The 26,399-nt window shown below is 45.0% G+C and overlaps 1 protein-coding gene across 4 annotated transcripts in view; it reads right to left on the bottom strand.

The window, feature by feature from the left end:
* Positions 1-26,399, bottom strand: part of ABR (ABR activator of RhoGEF and GTPase) — a 229,914-nt gene that overhangs the window by 160,721 nt on the left and 42,794 nt on the right. Inside the window, exon 1 of one of the 4 annotated variants that reach the window (XM_075594181.1) lies at positions 14,068-14,755. The exons of 2 other annotated variants lie outside the window; for them this stretch is intronic. In XM_075594181.1, the coding sequence (XP_075450296.1) occupies positions 14,068-14,235 (168 nt within the window). In that variant the 5' untranslated portion in view covers positions 14,236-14,755. Of the gene's footprint in view, positions 1-14,067; positions 14,756-26,399 lie in introns of those variants that run through there. One more of the 4 variants, XM_075594182.1, reaches the window with a different exon arrangement.

Consider the following 26,399-nt stretch of genomic DNA (forward strand, 5'->3'; position numbering starts at 1 on the left):
TGCAACCTACGGAATGCATGAGTGTTCCACGCACAGAATGCGGTCATTGGTGTGGCCACGAACATGATGTGACTATAGAACCATCTTTGGAACAGCAGGTCTCCCAAAATAATCAACAGTTCAGGTTTTATGGCCAGCAGCCATTGTGATTTTCTACAAAGGAACACAATCCTGATCAATAAAGCTTCGGATTCTTTCTACGCCCTGGTATGACATCATCAACGATACCTCAGCATGTACTGCTGTGCTTAGTGTCCATTTTTACAAATGTAGGTGTTAACCTAAATTTGAAAAGCTTTTCTAACATTAAAATGGCAATGCCGTTCCCAACTCCGTTACTGGCTCTGTCTCCCAATCCGAACAGAAGCTCATCTGGAAATCAGGTCAATTTAACTGCACAGCACTGACATAATTTTGAGCGTGAACAAGCAAATAAGCACATTAGGTGTTACTTTGTAAGATTTCGCATTTTACAGGGAAGGTGCTAACGCATTATATTCATATACAACAGTTGGAAAATATCCAGGAATCAAATAAACATATGTTTATATAATTCACATAAAAAGTTAGCCCTGTCAAGACTTAAGCAATTTGCACAAGTTTCAAGCATCAGGGCTCTCTCACACAGCATGGATGTAATTCTCACATTGATGGGAAAGCCTGACACAGTTATAGTCCCTGCCCCCTCACGTCATAACGCCCTTCCCCCCCGTGCAGTCGCTGTATCCCCTATTCCAGAGGCGAGAAGGGTTCTCACGGAAATCTCCCACATGGGTGAGACGCTTTCTCACACTCAGTAGAAGGGGAAGCTAGACAGCTCTGTAAAAGTGTACCGTTAAAGTCAGTCAGAACCGTGACTGTCTGTGGACTTGTTCCAACTGAACACTGTGCATTAAATAAACGTATATTTCTTCCCTCCCTGGATATTCGCCAACTGATAAATGTGGCTGTGTCTGTGGGCCTGAACCAACACGTGATCAATGAACATGTGACGTGGAAACAAATCCACGAATATGTCAAAGGTTTGCACTGCTACATTAAAAGCAGCATTATGCACCAACGGCATTTCTTTCATTTTATGTTTTAAAATATCCCTTGTTGCCCTGATGCTTGATGAGATAAGCATTTGAAATTAAGTGACGAGGATGTTAAAATTAAGCTCTCCCCAGAGCAGTGTAACTTTACATTAAAAAAATTATTTAAAAGAATTCATGCATGATTTTGTTAAAGAGCAGGACATGCTTTAGGGCAAGTTACTAACTTTATAGAATGTAAACTCATAGGTATCTAGGGAAGATTGCCGCTTTAAGACACTTGTAGAGAGACATCACACAGCGAGACCTGAAATGGTCAATACAGAGCCAATGACCAACTGGTTTCATCCGCCCCCCCCTGGAAATCTGGGGCAGGCTGCAAACCAGACACAGCAAGGAAACGCTGTATTCATTAAGCAAGAAGTCACAAAAATCTTCTGTAAAGTACAAGCACTGTAAAGATAAAAGACCTTCAAGTCTGGGCCGTAAACATATTAGACTGTTTAAGTAGGATCTGGGTTTTTTTTTTTTAATTACGAAATGGCCTTAAGTTTTCCTTTTTGAGCCAAATGATTTCCTTCCTCTAGCAGTTTGTTCAAATAAAAAAAAAAACAATTAAAGGAACAATCGCTCAATCCTCTTGGATTTTTCGGCTGGACCCGATGACAGATTGGACTGGAAGCTGGCAGCACCAGACACCATGAGGAAACCATCTACTCATACATTAATAAAAACCTCTGAACAAAGTATATTAAAGAGAAAAACATTTACGTCTGAGGTTTATAGACACAAACTCCAACCTACTAAATTATTATTTTTATGTTATCTTCAATCAGTGGGCCAGAAGCTGAAGCACATTACACTGAGATCCACTGCTGCCCCCCCCCCCCCCCCCTCAAATGTGAAAAACAACCAACAGACAGGGGTCACGCAAACGAAAGCGGTGTCATCCCGTTCCACCATATATCTACTGACATGAGCAGCCATACTCTGGCCCCCCAGAGCACTGCCATTAAGCTATGGCGGAACCACTGGTTAAAAAAAAATGATATATTGCTTTGTGAAGTTTGACAGACTTACCGTATACACAGTGACTTATAGGAGATATGGTGTCTCCGATACTTTTTTCAGCTAAATATGAGGGGGTGTCCCTGGCAAATATAGAATTAGCAGAGGCGTGGGGCAGGGGAGCACAATCTTTTTTTCCTGCGCCCCCATGCCGGCTGTCCCCCCGCTTATCTTGGCTATGACGTCCTGGCGTCACGTTGCCATGGCAACGCGATACCAGGAGCCGTCTGAACCACGGTAAGGAGACGTTTACAGATGTCTTGCAGCTCCCCCGGCATAAATTTTAAATGCCTTTGGGAACCACGCGGGGCCTCTGTAAACCCTGCGCCCGCCCCCCGCAGCGAATCTGGCGCCACTCCACTTTGCGCACCCCTGGCGTAGGGCACATGGATACACCCATGAGTGCTTTTACATTTAGTGTAGTTTGCGAGTTTTTTATTTTTCTACCAACCATAGTCGGTTTCCAAAGCCAACAAGGAAATCCATTAAATACATTTCTTACAATGTGGCCTTATTGCGGACGTTGCAATGTGAATCAGCAGTACTGCCAAGGTGGTTGATGCTCGACATTAACTACATGAGAATTCTGCCCCATACTGTATTTACTCCGCAGACTTCTGCCAGAAGACACACACTGGACTGCGCTGGAAAGTACTTTACATCCAATTGGCAAATGGGCTGTAAGGTATCTCTCAGCGCCAGATGATTCACGGCACAACATGGCTTAGTAAACTTGGCCCTGTCCCCCAGCTCAGCATTATTGGAAAATCTATTCCAGTCCAAAAGCAGTGTGATAAATAGAGATTGTATATTCCCCGTTATCTGCCGTGCTGCCTGTTTCTCCTCTTAAAAAGGTATAACCCATGCTGGTCAGTGGTCGCAGTGTGATCGTACTAAAAGGGGAGGGGGGGACACACCCTACTTTGTTAAATGCATCCCATTTATTTATTTTTACACACATGTAGCCCCGGTCCCCCTTGGGCTTAAAGTGTGCCCTTACAGTGGCGGGGTCCCCCCGGTTCTTGGGTTTTCCCCCCGCTTGCCTCCACTGCACAGGCGTGCGGGGAGCGCGGCAGGTGCTGGCGCCAGGATGGCGACTGCGTCACGGAGGACTCCCGGCAGCTCCATTTGCAGGGCGCCGCCACCTTTTAGCTCGCGCATGCGCAGGACTCCTCGCAGCGGCCATTACGTCACGCATGCGCAGTAAACAAGCGTGCAAAGCCGTGACCAATAAGGAGAGGCTATGAGCAGGGACTACAAGTCCAATGAGCCTCAGGAGCGCACCACATGATGTCAGGGAGCCAATCGGAAGGCCGGATTCCCCTTCTACCAGAGAGATACTTTTGGCGCGCTGCGCCCACGCTAGTCAGTCAGTGCCTGGAAGAGCTAGAGGTAAGAGGTGTCTGTGCAGGTGTCAGTGACCTGCTGCACTAGGCCAGCAATTCCCCCCTAGGCCCCAGATATGCCCTGAGACACACTGTAGTTTGTGGTTGCTTCAAGGACAGGCCCTAGTTTAAGGGCCCTGCCCCATTAGTGTTGCGTAGTAATAGTTAGGGACACAGCGGACGCTGCACTCCCAGAGGGAGAGGCCTGAGACCAAGCCTACTCCGCAGTAAGAGAGACTATCTTCAGGGTGGTATCGCCCCTGGCGGATCATCACGCCAGTGAAGTACAGGACGTCGTGTAGGAGGCCGACGGATCCTTTTCGAAGATATTCAAGGGCCCAGGTGCCGTCGCACTGGGCAGGTATCGTTATACACGTGCACCAACTGAGTACTCACACATAGTGGCAGCGCTGACCACAGGACACGGGTTGTACTGTTGACACAGTGTGGGGGTACTCGGTGGTGGGGGAGGGGGTACGCACTCAGGTGGGAGTGACTGACTTTGGGAACTTAGAGTAATAAGTGATGTAGCTGAGAGACCCGGCGTTGCCCGGGATGTAAATGCGTAATATTATTTATAAATCGTGGAACAATAGGTGAGTATTTGTTGGAAAGGTGGGGGTGGAGGGGAGGTGAAGGTGGGGGTGGAGGGGAGGTGAAGGTGGGGGTGGAGGGGAGGTGAAGGTGTGGGTGGAGGGGAGGTGAAGCGGGGGTGGAGGGGAGGTGAAGCGGGGGTGGAGGGGAGGTGAAGCGGGGGTGGAGGGGAGGTGAAGCGGGGGTGGAGGGGAGGTGAAGGGGGGGTGGAGGGGAGGTGAAGGGGGGGTGGAGGGGAGGTGAAGGGGGGGTGGGGTGGAGGGGAGGTGAAGGGGGGGTGGAGGGGAGGTGAAGGGGGGGTGGGGTGGAGGGGAGGTGAAGGGGGGGTGGAGAGGAGGTGAAGGGGGGGGTGGAGGGGAGGTGAAGGGGGGGTGGAGGGGAGGTGAAGGGGGGGTGGAGGGGAGGAGGAGAGGTGAAGGGGGGGGTGGAGGGGAGGTGAAGGGGGGGGTGGAGGGGAGGTGAAGTGGGGGGGGGGGGTGGAGGGGAGGTGAAGCGGGGTGGAGGGGAGGTGAAGGGGGGAGGTGGAGGGGAGGGGGTGGAAGGGAGGAGGTGGAGGGGATGTGGAAGGGAGGGGAAGTGTAGTGAGGGGTGGGTGAGGGGAGGTGAAGGGCGCTCACTCACCCGTCCGGCCGCTCCCTCACCCGTCCGGCAGCTCCCACGTGGATCTGAGGTGGGAGGCAGCGTGTTGTGGCCGCTCCCCCGCTGTGTCCCGGGCGCGCGCTCGCTCACTCCGCTCCCCCGCTGACTGTAGCGGCGCCGGGGGGGGGGGGGGTGGAGGGGAAGTGAGTGAGGGGAGGTGATCACTCCGCTCCCCCGCTGACTGTAACGGCGCCGGGGGGAGTGGAGGGGAAGTGAGTGAGGGGAGGTGATCACTCCACTCCCCCGCTGACTGTAGCGGCGCCGGGGGGGGTGGAGGGGAAGTGAGTGAGGGGAGGTGAGGGGAGGTGATGGCCGCTCACTCACCCGTCCGGCAGCTCCCTCACCCGTCCGGCAGCTCCCACGTGGACGGGGGGGGGGGGGGGGGGTGAATGCGCGGGAAACAGGGAGAGGCGGAGCCTCCGGGACCGGTGGGGAAGAGAGCGGGAGATGACATCTTGGGACAGGGGGGAGCCGGGACCGGAGGGGCATCCCCCCTCCCATCTCCTGTCCCGCGGTGACAGGGGGGAGCCGGGACCGGAGGGGCATCCCCCCTCCCATCTCATGTCCCGCGGCCTGTCACGCGGTGACAGGGGGAAGCCGGGACCGGAGGGGCATCCCCCCTCCCATCGGCGCCGGGGTGTGAGGGCTTGGGGTCGGGTGTGTGAGCTTGGGGGAGGGGATGAGCTTGGGGGGGGGTGAGGTAAGTGTGTGTGTGTGTGTGTGTGTGTGTCTCCTTTGGGCCGTCACTCCGCCTCAGGCCAATGAGAGGTGTGCGGGGGTGGCCCAAGGGACCAATGAGATTTCCCCTAGGGACACCGAACATCCAGGCAGCATTCAGGCATGCATGCAGGCATACAGTGCTTTCAATAATATAGTATAAGATATATATATATATATATATATATATATATATATATATATATATATATAATCAAAGGCTCCTTACCAGGCAGACCAGAGAATCCAGGGAATCCAAAGCAGGCACAGCAAGGAAGAGACAGCACACTTGTTAGCAAAAAGAATTGTATTAGTGTATATATATATATATACAGTATGTGTTCAGTAAAGACCGTTCTGTTTATGCAAGGTGTGATTACTGTGGTTGTGTCCTGTGAGGGGCTCCTCCCACTCTGTTGGGATCCCTTCCAGGTGGAGGCGCTGCACCAAGTGGTAGAATTATATCGCCCCAGGCTCTCCGTGTCAGAGGCTCAGGCCCTGCGAGCCAACAAGTTTATAACAGCATTAGTAGTTTGTATTCAGTTTTTTTTAAACCAGGAAGCAAATATTGTACAAATTGCTATTCTCCAATGTATAATACATTCAGAATTTCTTTAAGCAAGGCATTTTACCACTACTTTTTAAGTCACTTTAACCACTGCTGCTGGCTAATAAACATCTATGAAGAATTTAACAACCTAATTGGCTTCCTTAAACAGACGTAACCATGCTTAAAAGCACACATTTGGCTGCTTTTCTGTCTTTGGAAATGAAGCACAAATTCCCTTAATTCATCGTCTCCGAACGGTGGTGTGTTAACCAAGTGTATCCTCTACTCTTATCCCACCCTATCGTTATCAGGGAGCCAATTAAGGTAAGGCAGGGTGGAGAGGGGGCTCTGGCTGTGTAAACTCTTGTTGAACACAGTGACAAATGGAAGTGGACAGAGAAAACCCAGCCTCTACCAAAAGTCTTACCACACATTGCTTACAACCAACGTAATCTTTTGGTTGCCGGAGAGGCTACAGCACACAAGAGTGCCATGGCCTTGCCGGCAAATTTCAATCACAAGACTGCCGCTCAGAGCGGTTACCCAGATTCAAACCCTTTAAACATCTTGCCATTAGTAGACTTCAGCTCACCCTAACCAGATTTGTGGTTATTAGCTGAAAAACACTTGACCCAAACATTCAGCAAATTCAAAAATTAGGTCTGTTCATACAAAATATAATGGCATCTGCTTGAGTCCAAAATTCAGAGGCCTCCTCCCCAAAAATTTAAAGGAGGTATCAGGGAGGATGAACGGCTGAGATTTCTGCATCAATTTGAGATATAGCTCTGTCCTATCTAGGAGTAGAAATATATATATATATATTATTATTTTTGAGACAAGTAAGACCATAAGCTTTGCTAAGTCTGCACATGACAAGACCAGAGGGAGAGGCTGATTAATGGTTCTTATGAGAAGTACCGTTCATGCACTCTGTCATCTGAACTCCAGCCTGTGTTTATTCACTGAGGGGCAGGCTGAAATGAAGGACTGCAAAGGTTTTTGCTCTAGGAGATGAAGTTATCTACTATAAGTTCCTTGACCTTCCCACAGAAGAGGAAAGTACGACGTACACAACCATGCTAAATCTTATCTTTCTCTGTGGACAGACTCGGCCAGGAAGGTATCAAATGCTATCCTATATCTCACACGCACAATAGTGGTTCAGCTCTCACACATATTTGCCCTTACCAAAATCACAAGCCACAAGGCTACTTTTAGTTTGAGGATGTCAAAGCCATAGTCACTCTAAGCTAACCATATTGTGAGCACTCCAGGATATAACAACTTCACTAATATTTCTATTGGTTACCTCATAATTTAACCCCTTCATTACTTTGTAAACTCTTCCAGGCCATTCTGGCAATGAAGTCATTGAGATGTCTTTAATAGCTGTGCAAATTTGGGGCTGAATCCAAAACTATGAAACCCGTTTTATAGGTTCTCACCATTCAAGGACATAAAATGTACATGTCAAGGACGAAAACAAATGAGCTGAACAAACAAAAGTGTTTTTGTGGCATGTCCTGCCGGAGATGACAATCAGTCAGAGCATAACCTACTTACTGCCAGATACGTCCTAATAAAGAGGTAAGGAATCCAAAACCGCATTATATACAGTGTGTGTCAGTTTGTTTCCTAAAATTAGCACTCACAATACATTTGTTTATTCTTTTTTCAACCTCTCAGACTGGCCTAACCAACATTCGCAGCTTGACTTAACAGTAATGCAATCCCAGACTCCCTCTACATTTACCTGTGCACAAGGTGGGAGAGAATAGGGTGACATTTGAGAAATAAGAAGTTCACCGTGCAAGATTTAGAATGGGACAGAAGTTTGGACAAGACAAAATCCAGACAATGAAGGACCAGGAGGGTGCACAAAGAACCTTAGACGTTGTACTATCAATACTTCTCGTTTTTTTACTTTCTACCTATAGATTGCAGGTGATATTTCAACTACCTAGAACCCTATTTTTTTTTTTTGCTTCTCAATCAGGAGAGAAACACTGAACACTCATCCGAAAACAAAAACAGGTCTGAAACCAATTAGAATATGCTTCAGGTATAGAGATAACAATTCCAGGTGCATGTGTGAACTAAAATGGCCAATGGAACCGAGGTACAAATATCCTCAATATCTGGCACCCTTCTTTGAATTACACGTGTGTAACCTATGGAATTACCATGGCCTTAAGGGGTTAGTGGTGGGATCCACATAGAGAGTAATAATGCCTTTTCTATTACATGGTGCTGGGAGTCAGCCAATACTAAGCCCTGCCCATCGTTGCCTGGAGACAAGGACTACACTAGAGATACATATAGGAAGGAGAATGTTCTAGAGGTTAGGTTCCTTGAGGACAGAGTGGAGGAGCCTCAGTGTATATAGTTAAGAAGTGTTTTCCTGAATATATGGGAAGGAACAGTCTCCGTTTGTTGTGTTTTAGTGAGGGACAGTGCCCTTTCAGATAAGGTCCCACGATAAAGAAAATGTGAACTTAGTGGTTGACAGAAGAGGATGCACTATATAGAGGTTCCCCCCTGAGGGAGGCCCTAGGGTCCATACGGATCAGCTCTACAGGCAGGCCTGCACAGGCCTCACTCAGACAATGTCTAGGAATGACAGTTCATAGACGGGAGCGGGAGGTAGATCCGTTATCCACATTGAGTCAGCCAGGTGTCGGGAAGGGGCCATTAGTGACAGAGTAACGGAGGTTATGCAGACCAGGACTAGGACAATTAGTTAGAAACCAAGAGTCTGCACCTCCTCAACTTAAGAGTGGGCACCCAGGGATGCAATAGTCAAGAGGCTTAGCAGCCCAAATGGAACTGATATCGGTAACTATGGATGAAAAGAGCCCCAGTAAAAGAGGGCAAATAAAGAGCGGTTTTTTTCTGTACTACAAAAGTTCCTGACCATCATTTCTACATTATCACCCAGCCGCACGTGGCCTGCACCGTGAGTAAGGAAAAGCACCACGAGTAGCCACTATAAGACACTGATTGTAAACTCCCCAGGAGTCCGGCAGGGAGACTTACACGTGAATATAATTTATTCCTCCCCCTAACCTTAGTAACCAATTAACTTTATACAGGTCAACATCTTCATTAGAAATCAAATGAAAAACAAAGTGTGTTTGAAATGTGAGTTGAATTCCATACATTGTGTATTAATAGGGGCCTTTTAAAGAGTGCTTTTTACAGATGGGCTAGTGACAGTTCATTGTATGGCAACTTAACTGTTTTAGAGTCATGCAGGCATCACCAGATGCAGTATAATAAAAGGGTATCGGTGCAAAGCAAAATAAACTGTTACAATTGGTTAATGGGAGATATATAATTTTCCAACCACGCCCCTTATGCAAATGAAGTTGATGCAAACACAAATCCAAGATGCAAAGCCAAGCATGATTTATTTTTAGGATGAGGCCAAGGAATTTGAATTAGATATATGCAAATGAATAGCTCCAAAGCAACTGACGGAAGGCAAAATATTGATTATCTCGTCTTCTCACCAACATCCTGCTTGTTTTTCACACCCTAGGCGGGTGAGCAAAAGAACTGCACAAGTTCTAACCCAAATCTAGGAGAGGGGGCTTGTGTATGACGGGGGAGTGTTCCGGTACTACAGTACTTCTGTGCCCATAACGATTTTATAAATATGGCTGGGTTTGATGTGTGAGTCCCAACGTCGGCAGTACCTGGTCAATGTGTGTGTGAAAATTTTGGAAGATGTGTGTTGGAGGCGTGGGAGAAAGACTGATCCTACTGCTGATAGAACTGTACTTGCTATTTGTATAAAGTGAAGTGTTGGCAGTGCTGTTTGGATCTAGGGGAGGATACACTTCCACAGCTGGAAGGTTTGGCAAGTCAGTGCGAATGCAGGGCAAGTTTGCACTGTCGGCTCTAGTCAAATGCTCTGTGTTCAAAAGGAAGGTTTTGCAGGACAGTGAGAACACAGGGAAGGGCAGCACACATACTTACAGAGCCCACGTCATGTATAAAAGAAGACTGCTGTGTATGATATATAGGAAAGAGCCAGGAGGAAGAACCCACATTAACTGGCCTAACACTTTCTCTGCCAGAGGTGACCACCACAATCTATCATACCCAAAGCAAAAAAGTAATCATTGTGCGCCCCTCACAACCCTGGCTTTCTATCTTATTTCCCCCCCTCCCCTTACCTTTCCCTATCCAACATCCAAATTGAAAACAAGACAATCCAAACTGGATTCTTTGTGGTCATGAATAAGAAAAACACAATTCTAGACTGGAAACCTCAGAATCTCTCAAGCCAGTTCCTTACTTCTCTGCATGCTACACTGTATAATTACACAGTAAAGATATATCTATCTATACACATATATATGCATAGTATACATATCATATAAATACACATATCTAAAAGAATGTGTGAACATATGTGTGTGTGTGTACATATACACACACACACAATATGTGATAATGGTGAAAGGCAGGGTTGCAGACCTGTCTAAGACATGCAAATGAGTATACAGTAATATTTCCATTTGCTATATATATATATATATATATATATATATATATATATATATATATATATATATATATATATATATAAATATATATAAAATCAAAAAATAAATAGATGATACCTTTCTGTGGCTAACGAAATGCTTTTATTTGTGCGAGCTTTCGAGATACACTGATCTCTTCTTCCGGCGATGTTACAATGAATGAAGCAAGGATAACTTAAAAACAGTGTCTCTTGGAATGTTATCTGTGCTTGTCCTTCCCCCGGTGTGGATGTGTTATATGGCTAGAGGTGTCAACACATCCACAACGGGGGAAGGACAAGCACAGATAACATTCCAAGAGACACTGTTTTTAAGTTATCCTTGCTTCATTCATTGTAACATCGCCGGAAGAAGAGATCAGTGTATCTCGAAAGCTCGCACAAATAAAAGCATTTCGTTAGCCACAGAACGGTATCATCTATTTATTTTTTGATTATTGAAGCTCGGCTAACACGGTACTTATACCTCTACATATATATACATATATACATATATACATATATATACACACATATACATATATATATATATACATACATACTCTTTGTAAGATGGATCCAGAAAAAAATCATGTCCCATTTAATTTGTCATATGTACATTATTTTGGGGAAAGAGGACCTCCCTTTCTTCTTGTCAGACTAATAAATGACAATGGCAGGTGACAAAGGGGAAAGCACTGTATGCTGCACTCACATGGCGAATAAGAGTTAAGTATTTGTAATAATAAAATTATGATTGGATCAGGGTGTAGGCCAGGGTTGCTATAGCTTACTTTAAAGTACTCACATATACTGCTATCACGCACTATTGAATACACAGGAGTACTTATACTAGCTATCCACACAGGGGCTGCTCATTATTGCTAAATTTGTAAATATATATTTTTTTTACCTCTACAGCCAGTCCTAATTACCAGGCAACTTCTGGAATAGCAGCCTTCCCTCCACTCACACAGGACTGCTCTCCATATTTCATATCAACCGTGCTGCTGTGCCTATACCGAGACATCGGTGTCTGATATGCTGCCCCTGGTATAATCACACTTTGAACCTGTTTCACTTTTTGCACATATATTTGTGTAATTTCACCACTTTTTGACTGACTTCACCAGTCTGACATTATTTTATATAAATACCCAATAAAAGCTCTTTAATTATTACAAGTACTTAACTCTTATTGGTCGTGTGAGTGCAGCATACAGAGCTTTCCCCTTCGTCACCTGCCATTGTTCTCTCCTGTTTTGCACCTCACTGACTACCAATTGATTATAAAATCTGAGCCAGACGTGTTCTTCTGCTAAATTTCACTTTATAAAACGACAATACTGCAGTGGATTTCAACCTGGGCTGAAATTCTATAACAATGGACTTCTTTTTTTTTTTGCTTTTGAGACCACAATACTTTTTAGTTCAACTAAATGATCTGAAACCTTATTAGGAAGTTATATTGCATGTTATATAAATTATACATGGTATGGGAAATGTATAATTAGACTATATATATATATATATATATATATATATATATATATATATATATATATATATATATATATATATATATCCAAGTTAGGTAGGCTGAGGCTCCAAGGTGTGAGCAGACATTTTGCAGGGGATCTGAAATTCTTAAAAATTGAAATCCACAGGCTTGGCATTAAATTGTGAGTCATTCCAACGACAACAGGTACTGTATGTAACCTGAAAGAGGATCCGGCCCAACCATTGCAAATAGGCCGGTTCAGAGATGAGCTAAGCTGACCGGTAACAGGAAGAGTCACATGCAAATAACAAGGAGAAGAGCAGCAAGCAATCTAAATACCATGACTGCCTTGTGACCTAAAGCTGGACACACAACACCGCAAAGCTTCTATAGAGCTGCAAGGCAAAATGTCACACTTGCAACATAAATGTTTTACTTCTCTTAAAAAATGCTGCACGGTATAATTAAGTGTCTTTCAAGTACCCTAAAAAAATGCTCTATGTATTCTGTATTACTGGGCCGCTCTGCCAGCCCTGTTTACACATATAACAAAAGCAGCTCTAACACAAACGAAGATCTTCAACGTCAATTGTGTGTGGTGCCTGTCAACGCTACAGAGCAAAAGAGTAGTCATTACACCGTGTAGGGGTTTGTCTATGGGAATTTTAAAGGGATGGGTGGTATCAGATGCAGGAAAAGTAGAATGCAGGTAAATCATTATTTATATACACAGCAGTGCTTGGCAGCATTTGGCAATGGTTTTACCCCCAAACTGCTGCTTTAACTCATGGAGATCACACAAGTGTAATAAAAGAGGACCTTGATTTCATTTTGCTAGTTGGGAAATCGCAAATCTTGGCATTGTACACCTGAGCTCCACCCATCTTCTCGCTCAGATCTTGTGTAAAGTAATCACACGTCCGTCACCGGGAGGGCTGGGTTACAGCATGCTCCTGTCTCCCTCCTGCCTACTACCTGCATCTCGCTACAGGCAAAAATCCCTCTAAGTCACGTGACTTTATGTGGGGTGTGCCTGGCTAGACACCTTGAACAGAGCCCAGTATCCCGCTGGCTGCACAGCTTAGGGAGTGCCACCTATATAAATTACAAAACAGACCATCATAAATCTATAGCTAGCAGCGAATTGCACATGGCACAGAATAGAAGCAAAACACTGCAGTTGAAAGAGCTAGTGGGGTTGATTGGACTGAAATGTTTTATAGCTACAAGCAACTTCCATGTTGACAGCAGTATGTTATGCTTTGTTTTGCCCCATGCCTTGAAAATTAATGTGCAACAATATACGGTACTAGATCACACTCCCAACCGCCTCGCGTAATAACTGCTCAACATTAACGCCCTTTAGCCCTCAGCAAACAGCAGCAATGAAGCTACAACTTGGGGAGTGTACAGTAATTAGTGTCAGTCAGAAGAAAGCAGTGGCAGACACAACCCAAAATCACCATATCATCATCTTCAAGGGCTTGTGTGTTTAAACCAGTGACTACATTCCACTTTCTGCATGATTAGTGAGTCCTGGGGATGTATAAAGATGCTTTTATTTTTTAAATAGGGGTTATAGGTAGGCTCCCCACCAAACCAGTGTTCAATGAGCTAATTAAAAGTAGTTGTACTGTGCTAAACTTCAGCAGACCACAATCCCTTTACACAGGGAAGTGTGGAAACTTTTGTTTTTAGTTCTTGTTTTAAGTCTAATGGAATATGTGTGTTAGAAGAGCAGGAAAGGGGGTAAATAATAATAATAAAAAAAAAGATTAAACTAGAATCCTCTTTTCTTTAAAAAATAAAAAATGTTTTATAGACCGTGCTGCCAAAGGGGAATGCAACATTGCGCTACTTGATATTATATTGGGCATTGCAGGCCCCTTTGGCAGCAAATCAGTTAACACCTTTGCTGCTGGTTACCTGCACAGTAGGGCATTGCGGGTCTACCTAGCAGCAAGGGCATAAGCTGCACATTATGCCAGGAGGTGGCATCGCAAACAGCGGCGCTCCCCTTGTTGACATAAGTGAGGCAGACATACCCCTGTTCTGCATGTTTCAAGTCCCCAGCCCACCTTATGGGATTCCGGGAAAGGAGAGTCCGCGTCAGGGCTCGTCGGGGTCTGGCATTCTCCGTCCTCTGGGTAAAAGCCATCCTCGTCCTCCAAGACACGGTCCAGAAAGCCGATGGCCTCCTCTTCCTCCTCCATCCCTGGTCCGGCAGCTGGCAGAGGGCTCTCTATAAAGTTCCTTGCCCACTATGACGAAGCCAATAGGACAGGCAGGTATATGTCATGCTTGGCTAAGACAGCTGTTGCTGCACATTTTCTTTGGCAGTGCCAACCCTGGGAGCAACACACCGGAGAGCGCCCAGCATACAGGGGAAAAGGCCCCTTTAAGAGCCAGGTGGCTGTATTTCCCCGAACAGCATCAGCAGCTTCTGCTCTCCATGTCCCACAGCTCTAACGGCTGCTGAAATTTCACTTCTACCAGTCTGCACGATGAAAGGAGGGGGAATTTCCGCCACTTCCTCAAAGCGTCTTCCTTTTTTCTCTCTCTCTCTTCTCTGGTGGGAGCAGACTTGTCTCGTTAACCCTATGCAACTGGGTTGCTCTCGCAGACGTCTCCTCGTACACGGCTCCCGAGTAGGTTCTTTAGGTCTGCCTTTTGCTCATTGAACTTTCCCTGGTGTGTTTGAACTGGCTTGTCGAGCACACACAGGAAATGCTGCCTTGTTGGGCAGGCCTTCACAGGCGGGGCTGCTGCTTCATGCGGCCGCAGGCTGCTAGTAACCCCTTGCTTTACCGTAGACCAGGAGAAAGAAGGAGGAGGCTTGCACCTTTCTCCATGCAGACCCCAGGGCAGCGAGAGTTATAGGAGCAACCACATAATGCTATGTCAGCACTTTGGAGCGAGCCCCATTTATTAAAGCTGCAGTTCAGGCACCCGTTTTTTTTTTTTTTTTTTAACTTCAATAGTTTCATGTGGGCAATCTCTACTTGCCTAAAAAAAACTGCATAGCTGCCGGTCAATTCATTCTCCGTCTATTGATCGGCAAAGTTTGGCGACATCTTTAAATATGGGGAATGTAAATCGTTGCTATAGGAACAAGCATGCTTGTTAAAATAGAATACAAGAAAATTGGTCTTTCAAAGTTGTTTTTTTAAAAACAGAAAATGCTAAAAGTATTTTTTCTTACTACAGAACTGATTTATTTAAAAACAAAAAACACATTCAGGCTATTGCATGAACTGCAGCTTTAAAAGATAGTCTCTTATGGCAAGAATCCATTCCCTCATTTATTCAAGTCATTAAAACTTGTCTGCTAAAGTAGCCTGCAATTCGTTGCTGCCCCCCCCCCCCCTCCTCCTCTGAAAGGGAGATATATTGTCCAATTTTGGTTGAGAACCTCAACATCTCACTCATTTGGAAGCACCACACAAATTCTTTGCAATGCACGTTATGGTCCCGGGAAGAGATATACAAGAATTGAGCCTCCCAGCTGCATGACAAAAGCAGCCTCAGAATCTCCAGACTCTGCTGATCCAGCTACACATCCCCAGGGTCACTTTCTTTCCTGTAGGTTCCAATCTATTCTGTAAGGTGATTAATGGGGCCAATAATTATAATTAAATCCTTTTATAAAATATGTATGTATATCTTTATTTATATAGCGCCATCCAGGTACCTAGAGCTCACAGCAGTAATAAACGTGACATTATTAGAACACATAATGAAGTGCTTCAGACATGACAGTACAATAACAAAGGGATTCTCTGCCCCATACAGCTTACAATCGATATGGTAATTAGGGAGAACTTACAGAGACAGTGGGAGGGGGTTATGGTGAGTGCGTCTGCAAGGGGCCGAGGTCAGTACATCCGAGATGTATAGTATCAGCCAGCGGAGATACCCATAAGCTTCGTTAAAGAGGCTTGATTTTAGATAGGTCTTAAAGGGAGAGAGGGTGGCAGATAGATAGAGAGGAAGGGCATTCAAGAGGTGTGGGGCAGTGAGTGAGATTTTAGGCAGGAGAGGGCTTTAGATATAAAAGGGGTAGACACAAGACATCCTTGAGCAGAACACAAGAGTCTGGCAGGTGTACTGCGAGAAACTAGGGCTGAGATGTAAGGAGGGGTATACAGCCTTAAAAGTGAGGAGAATTTAGTAAGTGATACAGTTTAATTGGAAGCCAGGAGAGGGATTTCAGCAGGAGAGACATCGAGACATATTTAGGAGAGAGTAAAGTGATTGTAGCAGCAGCGTTTAGGATAGATTGTAGGGGAGACAGGTGAGAGGCAGGAAGGCCGGACAGCAGGAGGTTACAGTAATCGAGATGGGAGAGAATGAGGGCCTGCATTATTATGTAAAAAAATAGCAGATGGAAAAAACATTACACATACTATTCCATAGTAATACAATACTTGAAACTATGATATAAAATATATGTGAAGCAAAAAGCAGTAATACTTGCAGTTCAGATCTCAGTTAAAAATACCAATCAGCTCATGGTAGAAAATGCTGGTTTCCCGGAATAGATATTTGGGTAGAACGAATAGATGAATTGTCCCTTGAAAAGGGATGTGGTCTGTGTATGTTCTTGTGAGCGGGGAACACTGACAAGCCCCTTACAGGTCATACAATTAAAAGAAGGAACGTAGTTTCAGGAAGTTACTTATTTTCACACACATTTAGGGCAATTGTAAATTAATATCTGCATATCCACATATTTATATATCACTGACACATCATTAAGTGGATTCATTTTATACACAATATCTACATCACATACAAATGTACTTAGTAACTTCTCTTTTAGCGCGTGTGTGTGTGTGTGTGTGTGTGTGTGTGTGTGTGTGTGTGTGTGTGTGTGTGTGTGTGTGTGTGTCTAGATATATAACAAAAATCCCCAAAATCCGCAACACTCACTAGTCCGTTCAATACTAAAATACGGTTTAATTCATCAAACAAGCATCAGGGGTAAATACAAGAAAGAAAGGAGCAACGTTTCGGACCTTTATCTAGCTCCTACCCCATTGCGAATCACACTGGTTCTACAAATAGTGAACTAATCAATCTATTTTGGCGCCAAGCCATTGCCAGCCCACCTCCCTAAGGTAGATCAGAGAGGTCAATCCTCATAGCTACTGCACATGTGCAAACGCATATCTCCAACCTGCTGAACTGTCAACAGAACAGGGGAGACGAAACATGAACATTACTGGCTGAATGTGTGCATGCACATAAGCGCGGGAACCCGCGCAACACATGGTAGAACCTTATTAAATCCAATGCTCTTGCCGTGTCTCCCAATCTTCCTGCATGCGCAGATATATTTTATTTATATATACATACACACACGCGCGCGCACACACATGCATACACGCACAATGTTATGGTGGGTGAAAAAGGCGACAAAAAACCTCCACCGTTAGCATATAGTTAATAAAGAATATCACGTGTGAGCACATTCACGTCTGCGACTGGTTTCACTGGCTTTGCAGCTAATCCCATGCTGTGCTTAAAAGCTGTGTGAACAGCAGAGCATTTGCTTATATGGGTTCCATGTAAATGGATTTCAGGCAAAAGGTGACACATTGTGTGCTCATTTGCATGTCATTTCCCAGAATCCCTTGCTGCAGTGGAAGCACTGTATGCTAGGTGATAATGGTTGAAAGGCAGGGTTGCAGACCTGTCTAAGACATGTGAATGTGCTCACAAGTGATATTCTTTATTGGATACAGTAGATCAAAAGAATCTTGTTTGCAAGAAGTAAACAGAAAATGTTTGGATGGTGTCAATGAATGCTGCCACAATGTTAGGGCTATACACGATGACCCAAAAAGTGAATATAAAGACAGAAAACAAAAGGCGCCATCAAAGGCAAATAGATAAATCAAATATAAGAAATAACTACAGGGACATGAATAAATGAGAGTCCATAAATAGTTCCAAGCCGGGGTAGAAACTAAAGGATGAAAAAAAGACCAATATAGTGAAGTACGTTTGTATTGGTTATACAGCGCAAGTAGACCGCTACTTACAACAGGGTAGCAAATTCATGCATTATAGGATAAAATCCTATCTCAGTAACGGAGATGATTCAGGTAGGGTCCGGTCTCCACGGAGAATGGTCACCGCACGCCAGCACGGACGCCACCGTCTCGGAGCCTCTCCTCCCAACTCTCCAAGTCTCGCGATGGTATCGCGTTGGTGACGTCAAAGCAACTGGGCCATAGTTTACCGAGGGGATCGCTGTAACAGTCCCTTACACCTTGGGCATGCACAAACAGCCTGAGATAGGTATTCTAAAAGCAATCTGAAGACTATATTTTAGAAGATCATAACAGGGACCTCAGCCCTATGCGTTTCGTTCTACAAATGACTTCTTCAGGGTTATCCTGGGGCCCGACTATGTTGCATATGTTTTTGTCTCTCGGTAGTATCATTATTTGTCACTCCTTGCTGCTGCCCTTCTCCTTCTGAACCGCAGCATCATTCGTCACCAACGTGACATCACACGGCGCCTCGTTGCCATGATAATGCAACGTCGCAGTGTCTAATGACGTCGCATTACCATGGCAATGCAACGGCATGTGATGCCACGTTGGTGACATTCAATGGCGTCATCTGACACTGCAGTTCAGAAGGAGGGTGGCAGCAAGCAGGCGGATGCCACAGCTAAGTGCAGGAGAGAAAAGAGCTCCTGAGGGGCCGAATATACCAAGGCCCGAATGTGTGTGTGTGTGTGTGTGTGTGTGTGTGTGTGTGTGTGTGTGTGTGTGTGTGTGTGTGTGTGTGTGTGTGTATTTATACATATAACTACAAGGAAGACACCAAGCAGCAGAGGTGAGTTGTAGATATATGTATTAAAAACACACACAAGCATAAGTAACTTACATTTGAGTAACTAAAAGTAGGCACAACACTGCATAGTAGCATGGAAGCAGGGGGTCCGTAGATGGAATTCCCCAGACTACAACAACTTGCAGCTCCAGGAATAGCAGGGGCATACACGTGTCACAGAGAGGGTGTGTGTGTGGGGGGGCGGGGAGAAGTGAGGGTGTGTGGGGGGGAGAGAGGGGGTGGGGCAGGGAGAGAGAGGGTGTGGGGGGGCGGGGGGGGGGGGGAGAGAGAGGAAGTGTGGGGGGGGAGAGGGGTGGTGTGGGGGGAGAGAGGGGTGGTGTGGAGGGAGAGAGGGGTGGTGTGGAGGGAGAGAGGGGTGGTGTGGAGGGAGAGGGGTGGTGTGGAGGGAGAGAGGGGTGGTGTGGGGGGAGAGAGGGGTGGTGTGGGGGGAGAGAGGGGTGGTGTGGGGGGAGAGAGGGGTGGTGTGGAGGGAGAGAGGGGTGGTGTGGGGGGGAGAGAGGGGTGGTGTGAGGGGGAGAGAGGGGTGGTGTGGGGGGGAGAGAGGGGTGTGTGGGGGGGAGAGAAGGGTGGTGTGGGGGGGAGAGAGGGGTGGTGTGGGGGGGAGAGAGGGGTGGTGTGGGGGGGAGAGAGGGGTGGTGTGGGGGGGAGAGAGGGGTGGTGTGGGGGGGAGAGAGGGGTGGTGTGGGGGGGAGAGAGCGGGGGTGTGGGGGGGGAGGGGTGCTGTGGGGGAGAGAGGGGTGGTGTGGGGGGGAGAGAGGGGTGGTGTGGAGGGGGAGAGGGGGTGGTGTGGGGGGGAGAGAGGTAGTGTGTGTGGGGGGGCGAGGTAGTATGGGGGGAGAGGTGGTGTGGGGGAGAGCGAGGTGGTGTGGGGGGGAGAGCGAGGTGGTGTGGGGGGGAGAGCGAGGTGGTGTGGGGGGGAGAGCGAGGTGGTGTGGGGGGGGGAGCGAGGTGGTGTGGAGTGTAGAGAAAGGTGGTATGTGTGTGGGAGAGGTGGTGTGGGAGGGGAGAGATGGCGGGGGGGGGGGGGAGGGGACGCACCTGAGCCTTGGGAAAGCTGTCTGCGGCCCTGAGTACCGTTTTTTTTTTTTTTTTTTTTTTTTTTTTTACAAAGAACGAACTGAATACATACCGTATATACTCACATGCAGGCACACAAAGTCTATATGTATATCATTGGATTTGATTATACAGTATATGGATTTAATAGATACCAATCATATTCCTCTTCTTCCTTCCCCCTCCCCCCTGAAATAAATCAATTTTCCCAAATCAAAAGGAGCGGGTTTGTGTCCCTAACCAAAGTGTCCCACTTTGAAGTCAAGTGCAAAACCACAACCCTGCCACTACACACACACACACATCTTTCAAACAAATGCCTCGCTTCTACAGCCTCTCCCCATTATGTTTTGCATATATGTACACGAGAAGATTCCTTTCTCGCGGACATAAAATCAACTAAAAAAAATAATAATCTGCAGATGAGACACGTAGGATTGTTTATAGACTGGCACTGTGCCTACCGAGCGTGCGCATATCCACCTCTGTGGGAATACGGGAGAACACACACCGAAAGGATTTCTGCAAATGTGCTGACTCCTCCTCCACTGAACGGATCCACAGAGCAATGCTCAGGCTTTCCTTTGCTAGAGATGCACAGGGCTTCTTAAAATGCACATCACATTTTTGTGTGTGTGTGTGTGTGTGTGTGTGTGTGTGTGTGTGTGTGTGTGTGTGTGTGTGTGTGTGTGTGTGTGTGTGTGTGTGTGTGTGTGTGTGTGTGTGTGTGTGTGTGTGTGTGTGTGTGTGTGTGTGTGTGTGTGTGTGTGTGTGTGTGTGTGTGACAATCCTATCACTGTTTTCTTCTTTTGCTAGCTAGATCTCTGTAGACAGAGCATTGCTCTTTATCTTCCCTTTGATAATGCAGCCGAGACAATATATTATAGACAGTGCACAACAGATAGAGTTACAATGTAAAGTCCCTAAACACAGACAAACCTGTTACAATGTTACTCTGTAATCTATCAAAGGAGCACGCACCAGTTATGATGAAGATGTTCCAAAAAGAATAATCCAATACAGGCTATAAACTGATGTAATATATGAACCTTTAGTGCCTGAGTGCCACAGACATGGTCTCCAGTGATCTGTAATATACCTATGACAGCGACCGCAGAAGACTAGGACTACCGTGACACTTCAAAAAGAAAACCTGGGGCTATCGTGGCGCTCAGGTAAATATTTTTTTTTAACTTTCCCGCTCGCTCAACTATTCGGCAATGCCGCCGCCGCCGCCGCCCCACTCCCCTCTTTCCTCCCCCCCCCCCCCCCCCTGCGGGCGCGCGAGCAGACGCAGGACACCCGGCTCGCATGCTTTGAGCTCCAGTGCGCTCAGCGCCAGCGGGGACTCAGCCTAAGGGGTCGCATGGCTCTTGTTAATCAGCACGGAACACGTGGCCAAGCACACAGCATGAATTCATCTGACGCCATGAGGGTACGGGTCCATTTCAGGAGGTCCATTTGCACTTTGCAAGTGTATAGTATTCTTTTTTATTATTATTAGAAATACTTAAAGAACCCTGCTTACAAATATAATTAGAATGAATTAAAAAAATTAATTAATTAAAAAAAAATCTGCAGGGTTTTGTTATGTGAAAGGTGATATTTTAAAACCTTTGAAACAAACCCATCATCAAAAAAATAAATACAAAGTTTAGAAAATAATCTAAGGGGAAAAAAAAGAAGCAAAAAACGACTAGTTACCAGAAAAAATATTAACAGTTTAAAAGAAAAACACATGCACCTACATGTTCCTGGGAAAAACATTGTCTGTCACCTACATTCAACTCATAATACCATTTACCCATCAACTGCCAGAGGCATTTGCAACACAATGCAAAGGCGTTTCTTCTCTTGGTTCTCGTGTGATCATCCCTTTAAAGCGGCAGCCCTCATCTCCCACAATAACATAGGGGGCTAATGTATAAAGGATTATGCTTTCAAAATAGATTAAGAAAGCATTAAGAAAAAAGATGATATATTCATTAGCAACATATGGTGTTGGTATGTTATTATTCACTTTTGGCGCCCACGTTTCATTAGTATTTGTATGGAGGGCGCCATGTTAAAATATATGGGAATGCAAACGGCAGGACCAGCTCAAAAAGAGTTTAACAAAATAAATAAATAAAAATAGAGATATGCAAAAACAGGATATAAAAGAAAAAGGTGCACGTAGGACAGAGGAATGCCAAGAAATCCTCTAGTATAAATTGTAACAAAAATACAAATTCCACACCTCAAAGGTTGCAAGAATGCCAACAAACTTAGTATATTCAGCAATACTTGAAAACGAGAGGTAACTCTCAAATGTATTACTTCCTGGTAACAAAAAACAAGATAAATGCTGCACACCAAAGACTGAAAACTCTAACTGATACTTGCTGTTACCGGTGCTCCTGATCCAGGGGAGTCCCTGTGAAAGACACACTCCAAAAGTCAGCAAAAAAACGGAGGGTTCAGTGCTCTACGGATTTAAAGAATTTATTAAGTGGATTTGATATAATAAATTCTTCCAATCCGTAGAGCCCTGAACCCTGCGTTTTTTTACTTCCTGGTAAAACATTTTATAAATAAATAAATATTCCCAGACATCCGGACACAGCGTAACAAATAGCAACGTTTCGGATCTACATCGTCAAGCCGAAACGTTGCTGTTTATTACTCTGTTTCCGGATGTCTGTGAATATTGCCGAATAAACCAAGGTTTTTTTTTGGGGGGGGGCACTCTTGCAACCTTGGAGCCTTGGGCTTTCCATTTATGTTAAAATATACGCATATCAATATGTGGCAAACACACATTTAAAACATATGTATTAGATAAGTCTACATGAAGAGATATTTTTCATCTCTATTTTACCATTCATCAAATACACAGTGGTTTAGAGTTGACTGAAGAAGGGTCAGCAGAGCGACTATGTACATACACATGGATGCACCAAGAAACACTCGCATCTGTTTGCATTAGTTCATTTACAAGGAAAACTCTACTGACTATAGGCTTACAACGGAACAACGTCATTGGTCTTGTTATACAAACATAATGACCTATTTTGAAAGCAAGCTCATTGGGATGCTCTTTAAAGCAATAACTAGCCTCTTTTTTTTGTTGCCCCTTAGTTATTTTTTATTATATTTTTATTTAAAAAGGCCCAAAGCCTGCAGTAAGGCGTTTACATGCAACTCCTGCTGTTTATTCTCACTTTCTCCAGCACAGAGTATCTTCGCTTCACCTTCTCAGATAAGGTTCTTTGCAGTATACCAATGTCACCAAGAGGAAATTAGAAGCCATATTAAGTTAGATTTTGAACTACTGTACATCTTTAGGAATAAAATAAACATTAAAAAAATATATTGAGTATGGCAACAACAGGTGATGGATTTTGTACAGTAATGTGAAGAAATATGTACCAAAAATAAGCACCCTGGGGAACTGCCACCTTAAAGCATTTGGCTAGTTTGAATTAGTTTAAAATAGAAATTTCTCTGCAAGTGTTTCCTTTACCCTTAAATCTGTCCTGGTGAAATAATCAATCAGTAAAATCAGGAGAGGAGAAGGAAGCCTATGCCTGGTCAGCTTTGATGTCATGAGCATGGGAGGAGCTAAATGAAATAAACACTTCAGATGGATCTTGCTATGTAAACAACAAGCATGTATTCCTTTACAGTTACTTTTTTAATAGTACAGCTGAACCCCGTTCTAAAACGCGGTGCTCGGGGTCCACATAATGAGACTGCGTTTTAACCGGGATCGCGAAATGGCCACCGCGCGAGGACTTACACCTCCCCCCCACACTAATAATTTTAGCATACCATGCAGGAATTGAATCCATGGCCCTTCAGACACAAGTTGCGATTCTTTACCCTCTACACTGTGCAGTACTGTGCAGTAGAAGTTACGTTTCACAATAGAGTCCATGACATCACACCAATCCAATGGTGTAGCAGGTAGAGAATCACTACTAGTGTATGAAGGGTCATGGGTTCGATTCCTACATGGTATGCTAAAATTATTAGTGTAGGGGGGGAGGTGTGTGTGTGTGTGTGTGTGTGTGTGTGTGTGTGTGTGTGTGTGTGTGTTCGTGTGTGTGTGTTCGTTAGCAATAAAGCATTGAATGTTCTAAAAAAAAAAAAAAAAAACATTGGCGATGTGCGCCGCGCGTGGACGCAGCCTGATGAAGCAGGGAGAGAGAGAGAGAGCTGCAGAGAGGAGAGAGCTGCAGATGTCAACTAAGTCCTTGCGTGGCGGCCATTATGCTACAAAAACAAACTAAAAAAACTTGGATGTTTTTAAGTCGGGAGCCACGCTTAGACCACGTTATAAGCGGATCCGCGTTGTAGCAGATCACGCTATAACGGGTTGAGCTGTTACTCCAAGCAATTGCTATGGAAGTATCATAACCTATACAGTTTATCAAAACACAAAACCACTACATCCTCCCCCGTTTTTTTCTCTCTCATTATTATATATAAAGGCTGGCAATTGTTTGGTGCTCCTGTTCTGTAAAAATGCTGGTTGTGTGCCTAACAAAATGGCCGCCTTCTAACTTTGTGCTGCAGTCAGTGAAATGCTGCAGGTGATATGTAACCTTATATTAGCAAGTGTAACACATTATCGTTATAGCTTCCAGAACCATAGACAGTTTTTGTAATTTGCGGCCAAAGGGCAGAGCTCAAAAAGGTAGTGTGTGTGAGTGTGAGTGAGTGAGTGTGAGTGAGTGTGTGTGGTGTGTAAGAAGAGGGAGTGGATATGGCTTTCTAAATGGTTGCTGTAGCAACCAAAGGAGGGTCGGTATATTTTTATTTAAAAATCATTAAAAATGGCATTAGGAGTTTAAAGAAAAATGCAGACCGTATTATCCAAAGCTACAGAACTAATTTAATCATTTTAAACAATAGGATTTTTCACTTTTTGCTGCATTAATAGGTATAGCTGGTCTTACAGGACCCAAAACATACAGTGTACCTGCTAAATACATACAATTGGAATGTGTATTATGGAGTGGTGTATTATGGCAGGCGGGCGCAAATTTTTTTCCCTGCGCTCCCCTGCCGGCGGTCACCTCACCCCCGTGCCCCTCCTCACCCCGGCTCCGACGTCATGATGCCATAGCAACGTGACTTCACATGACCTCGCGGCGTTGCCATGGCGACACGTGTGGAGCCAAGGTAAGTAAAGGTTTACAGACGCCCTGCAGCTGCCCCGCCACTTAAGTTAAGTGCCTTCGAGAAGGGTGGCGGGCCTCTGTAAACCGCGCGCCCTCCCCCAGGCAGCCTCGCGTCCCCCAGTTTGCGCACCGCTGTATTATGGAGTAGCACATCATAGTAAATATGGACCTTAATCCGTTGAACACATTATTGTCATTAGTTCAAGAACGGATCGCACCTAACCACAGAAAAGGCGTCAATATCACAGATGGGAATATTACTCTCTGGTGCTCTCCAGTGGCTAAACAGTTTCATAAACCAGCATAGAAAACAAAGTTCAAAAAGTCACAAGAATCGGTACAGGGACCCATGCTTTCTAACTTATTATTGAGAGCAAAGTCTACATCTTTGATGACACCAAATTGTGTAAGGTAGTCAAATCAGAGCAGGATGTCATTTCTCTCCAGAAGGACTTGTATGGACTGGAAACTTGGGCAGCTAAATGGCAGATGAGGTTTAATACAGATAAATGTAAGGTTATGCATTTGGGAAACAAGAATAATCAGGCGATTTACAAATTAAATGGGGGAAAATTAGGTGAAACCGTGATGGAGAAGGATTTAGGAGTGCTTGCAGACAGCAGGCTTAGAAAGTCATGCAGAAGCTGTAAAGGCAAATAAGATTGTATCTAGCATTAAACAGGGAATGGATGGGAGGGAAGTAAACATAATTATGATCCTCTATAAAGCATTAGTAAGACCACACCTTGATTATGGAGTACAATTTGGCGCGCCACTCCATAAAAAAAGACATTATGGAACAAGAAAAAGTGCAGAAAAGAGCCACCAAATTAATAAAGGGGATGGAAAAATCAGATTTATGAGGAGAGGCTAGCTAAATTAGATTCATTTACATTAGAAAAGAGGCATCTCAAAGGGGATATGATAACTACTGGTATATACAAATATATTCTGGGACAACATAAGGAACACAAGGACGTTTGTAGGTAAACTGCTACAGCAGGAGTTGCTATGGTAACACTTTGATAATGAGTTTCTATGACAATGACACTTGCGCTATGTACCACTAATTGCACTTGTAATCTGATCATTCCATGAATCCTGACTTTTTGGTACCATTATGGAGGTTGCCATAGCAACAGGGTATTTTTATAGAAACGTGAAACGGTGACTCAGTTTTGCGTAGAAAAGTAGGAATATCAGGACAAATGCACAGTATGAGTCAGGACATCAGGACTGGAATCAGGAATCTCCAAAATCATGCACGGTTTGTAGCTATTAGC

The sequence above is a fragment of the Ascaphus truei genome, chromosome 3 (genome assembly GCF_040206685.1).
Source record: "Ascaphus truei isolate aAscTru1 chromosome 3, aAscTru1.hap1, whole genome shotgun sequence".
Classification (NCBI taxonomy): Eukaryota; Metazoa; Chordata; class Amphibia; order Anura; family Ascaphidae; genus Ascaphus; species Ascaphus truei.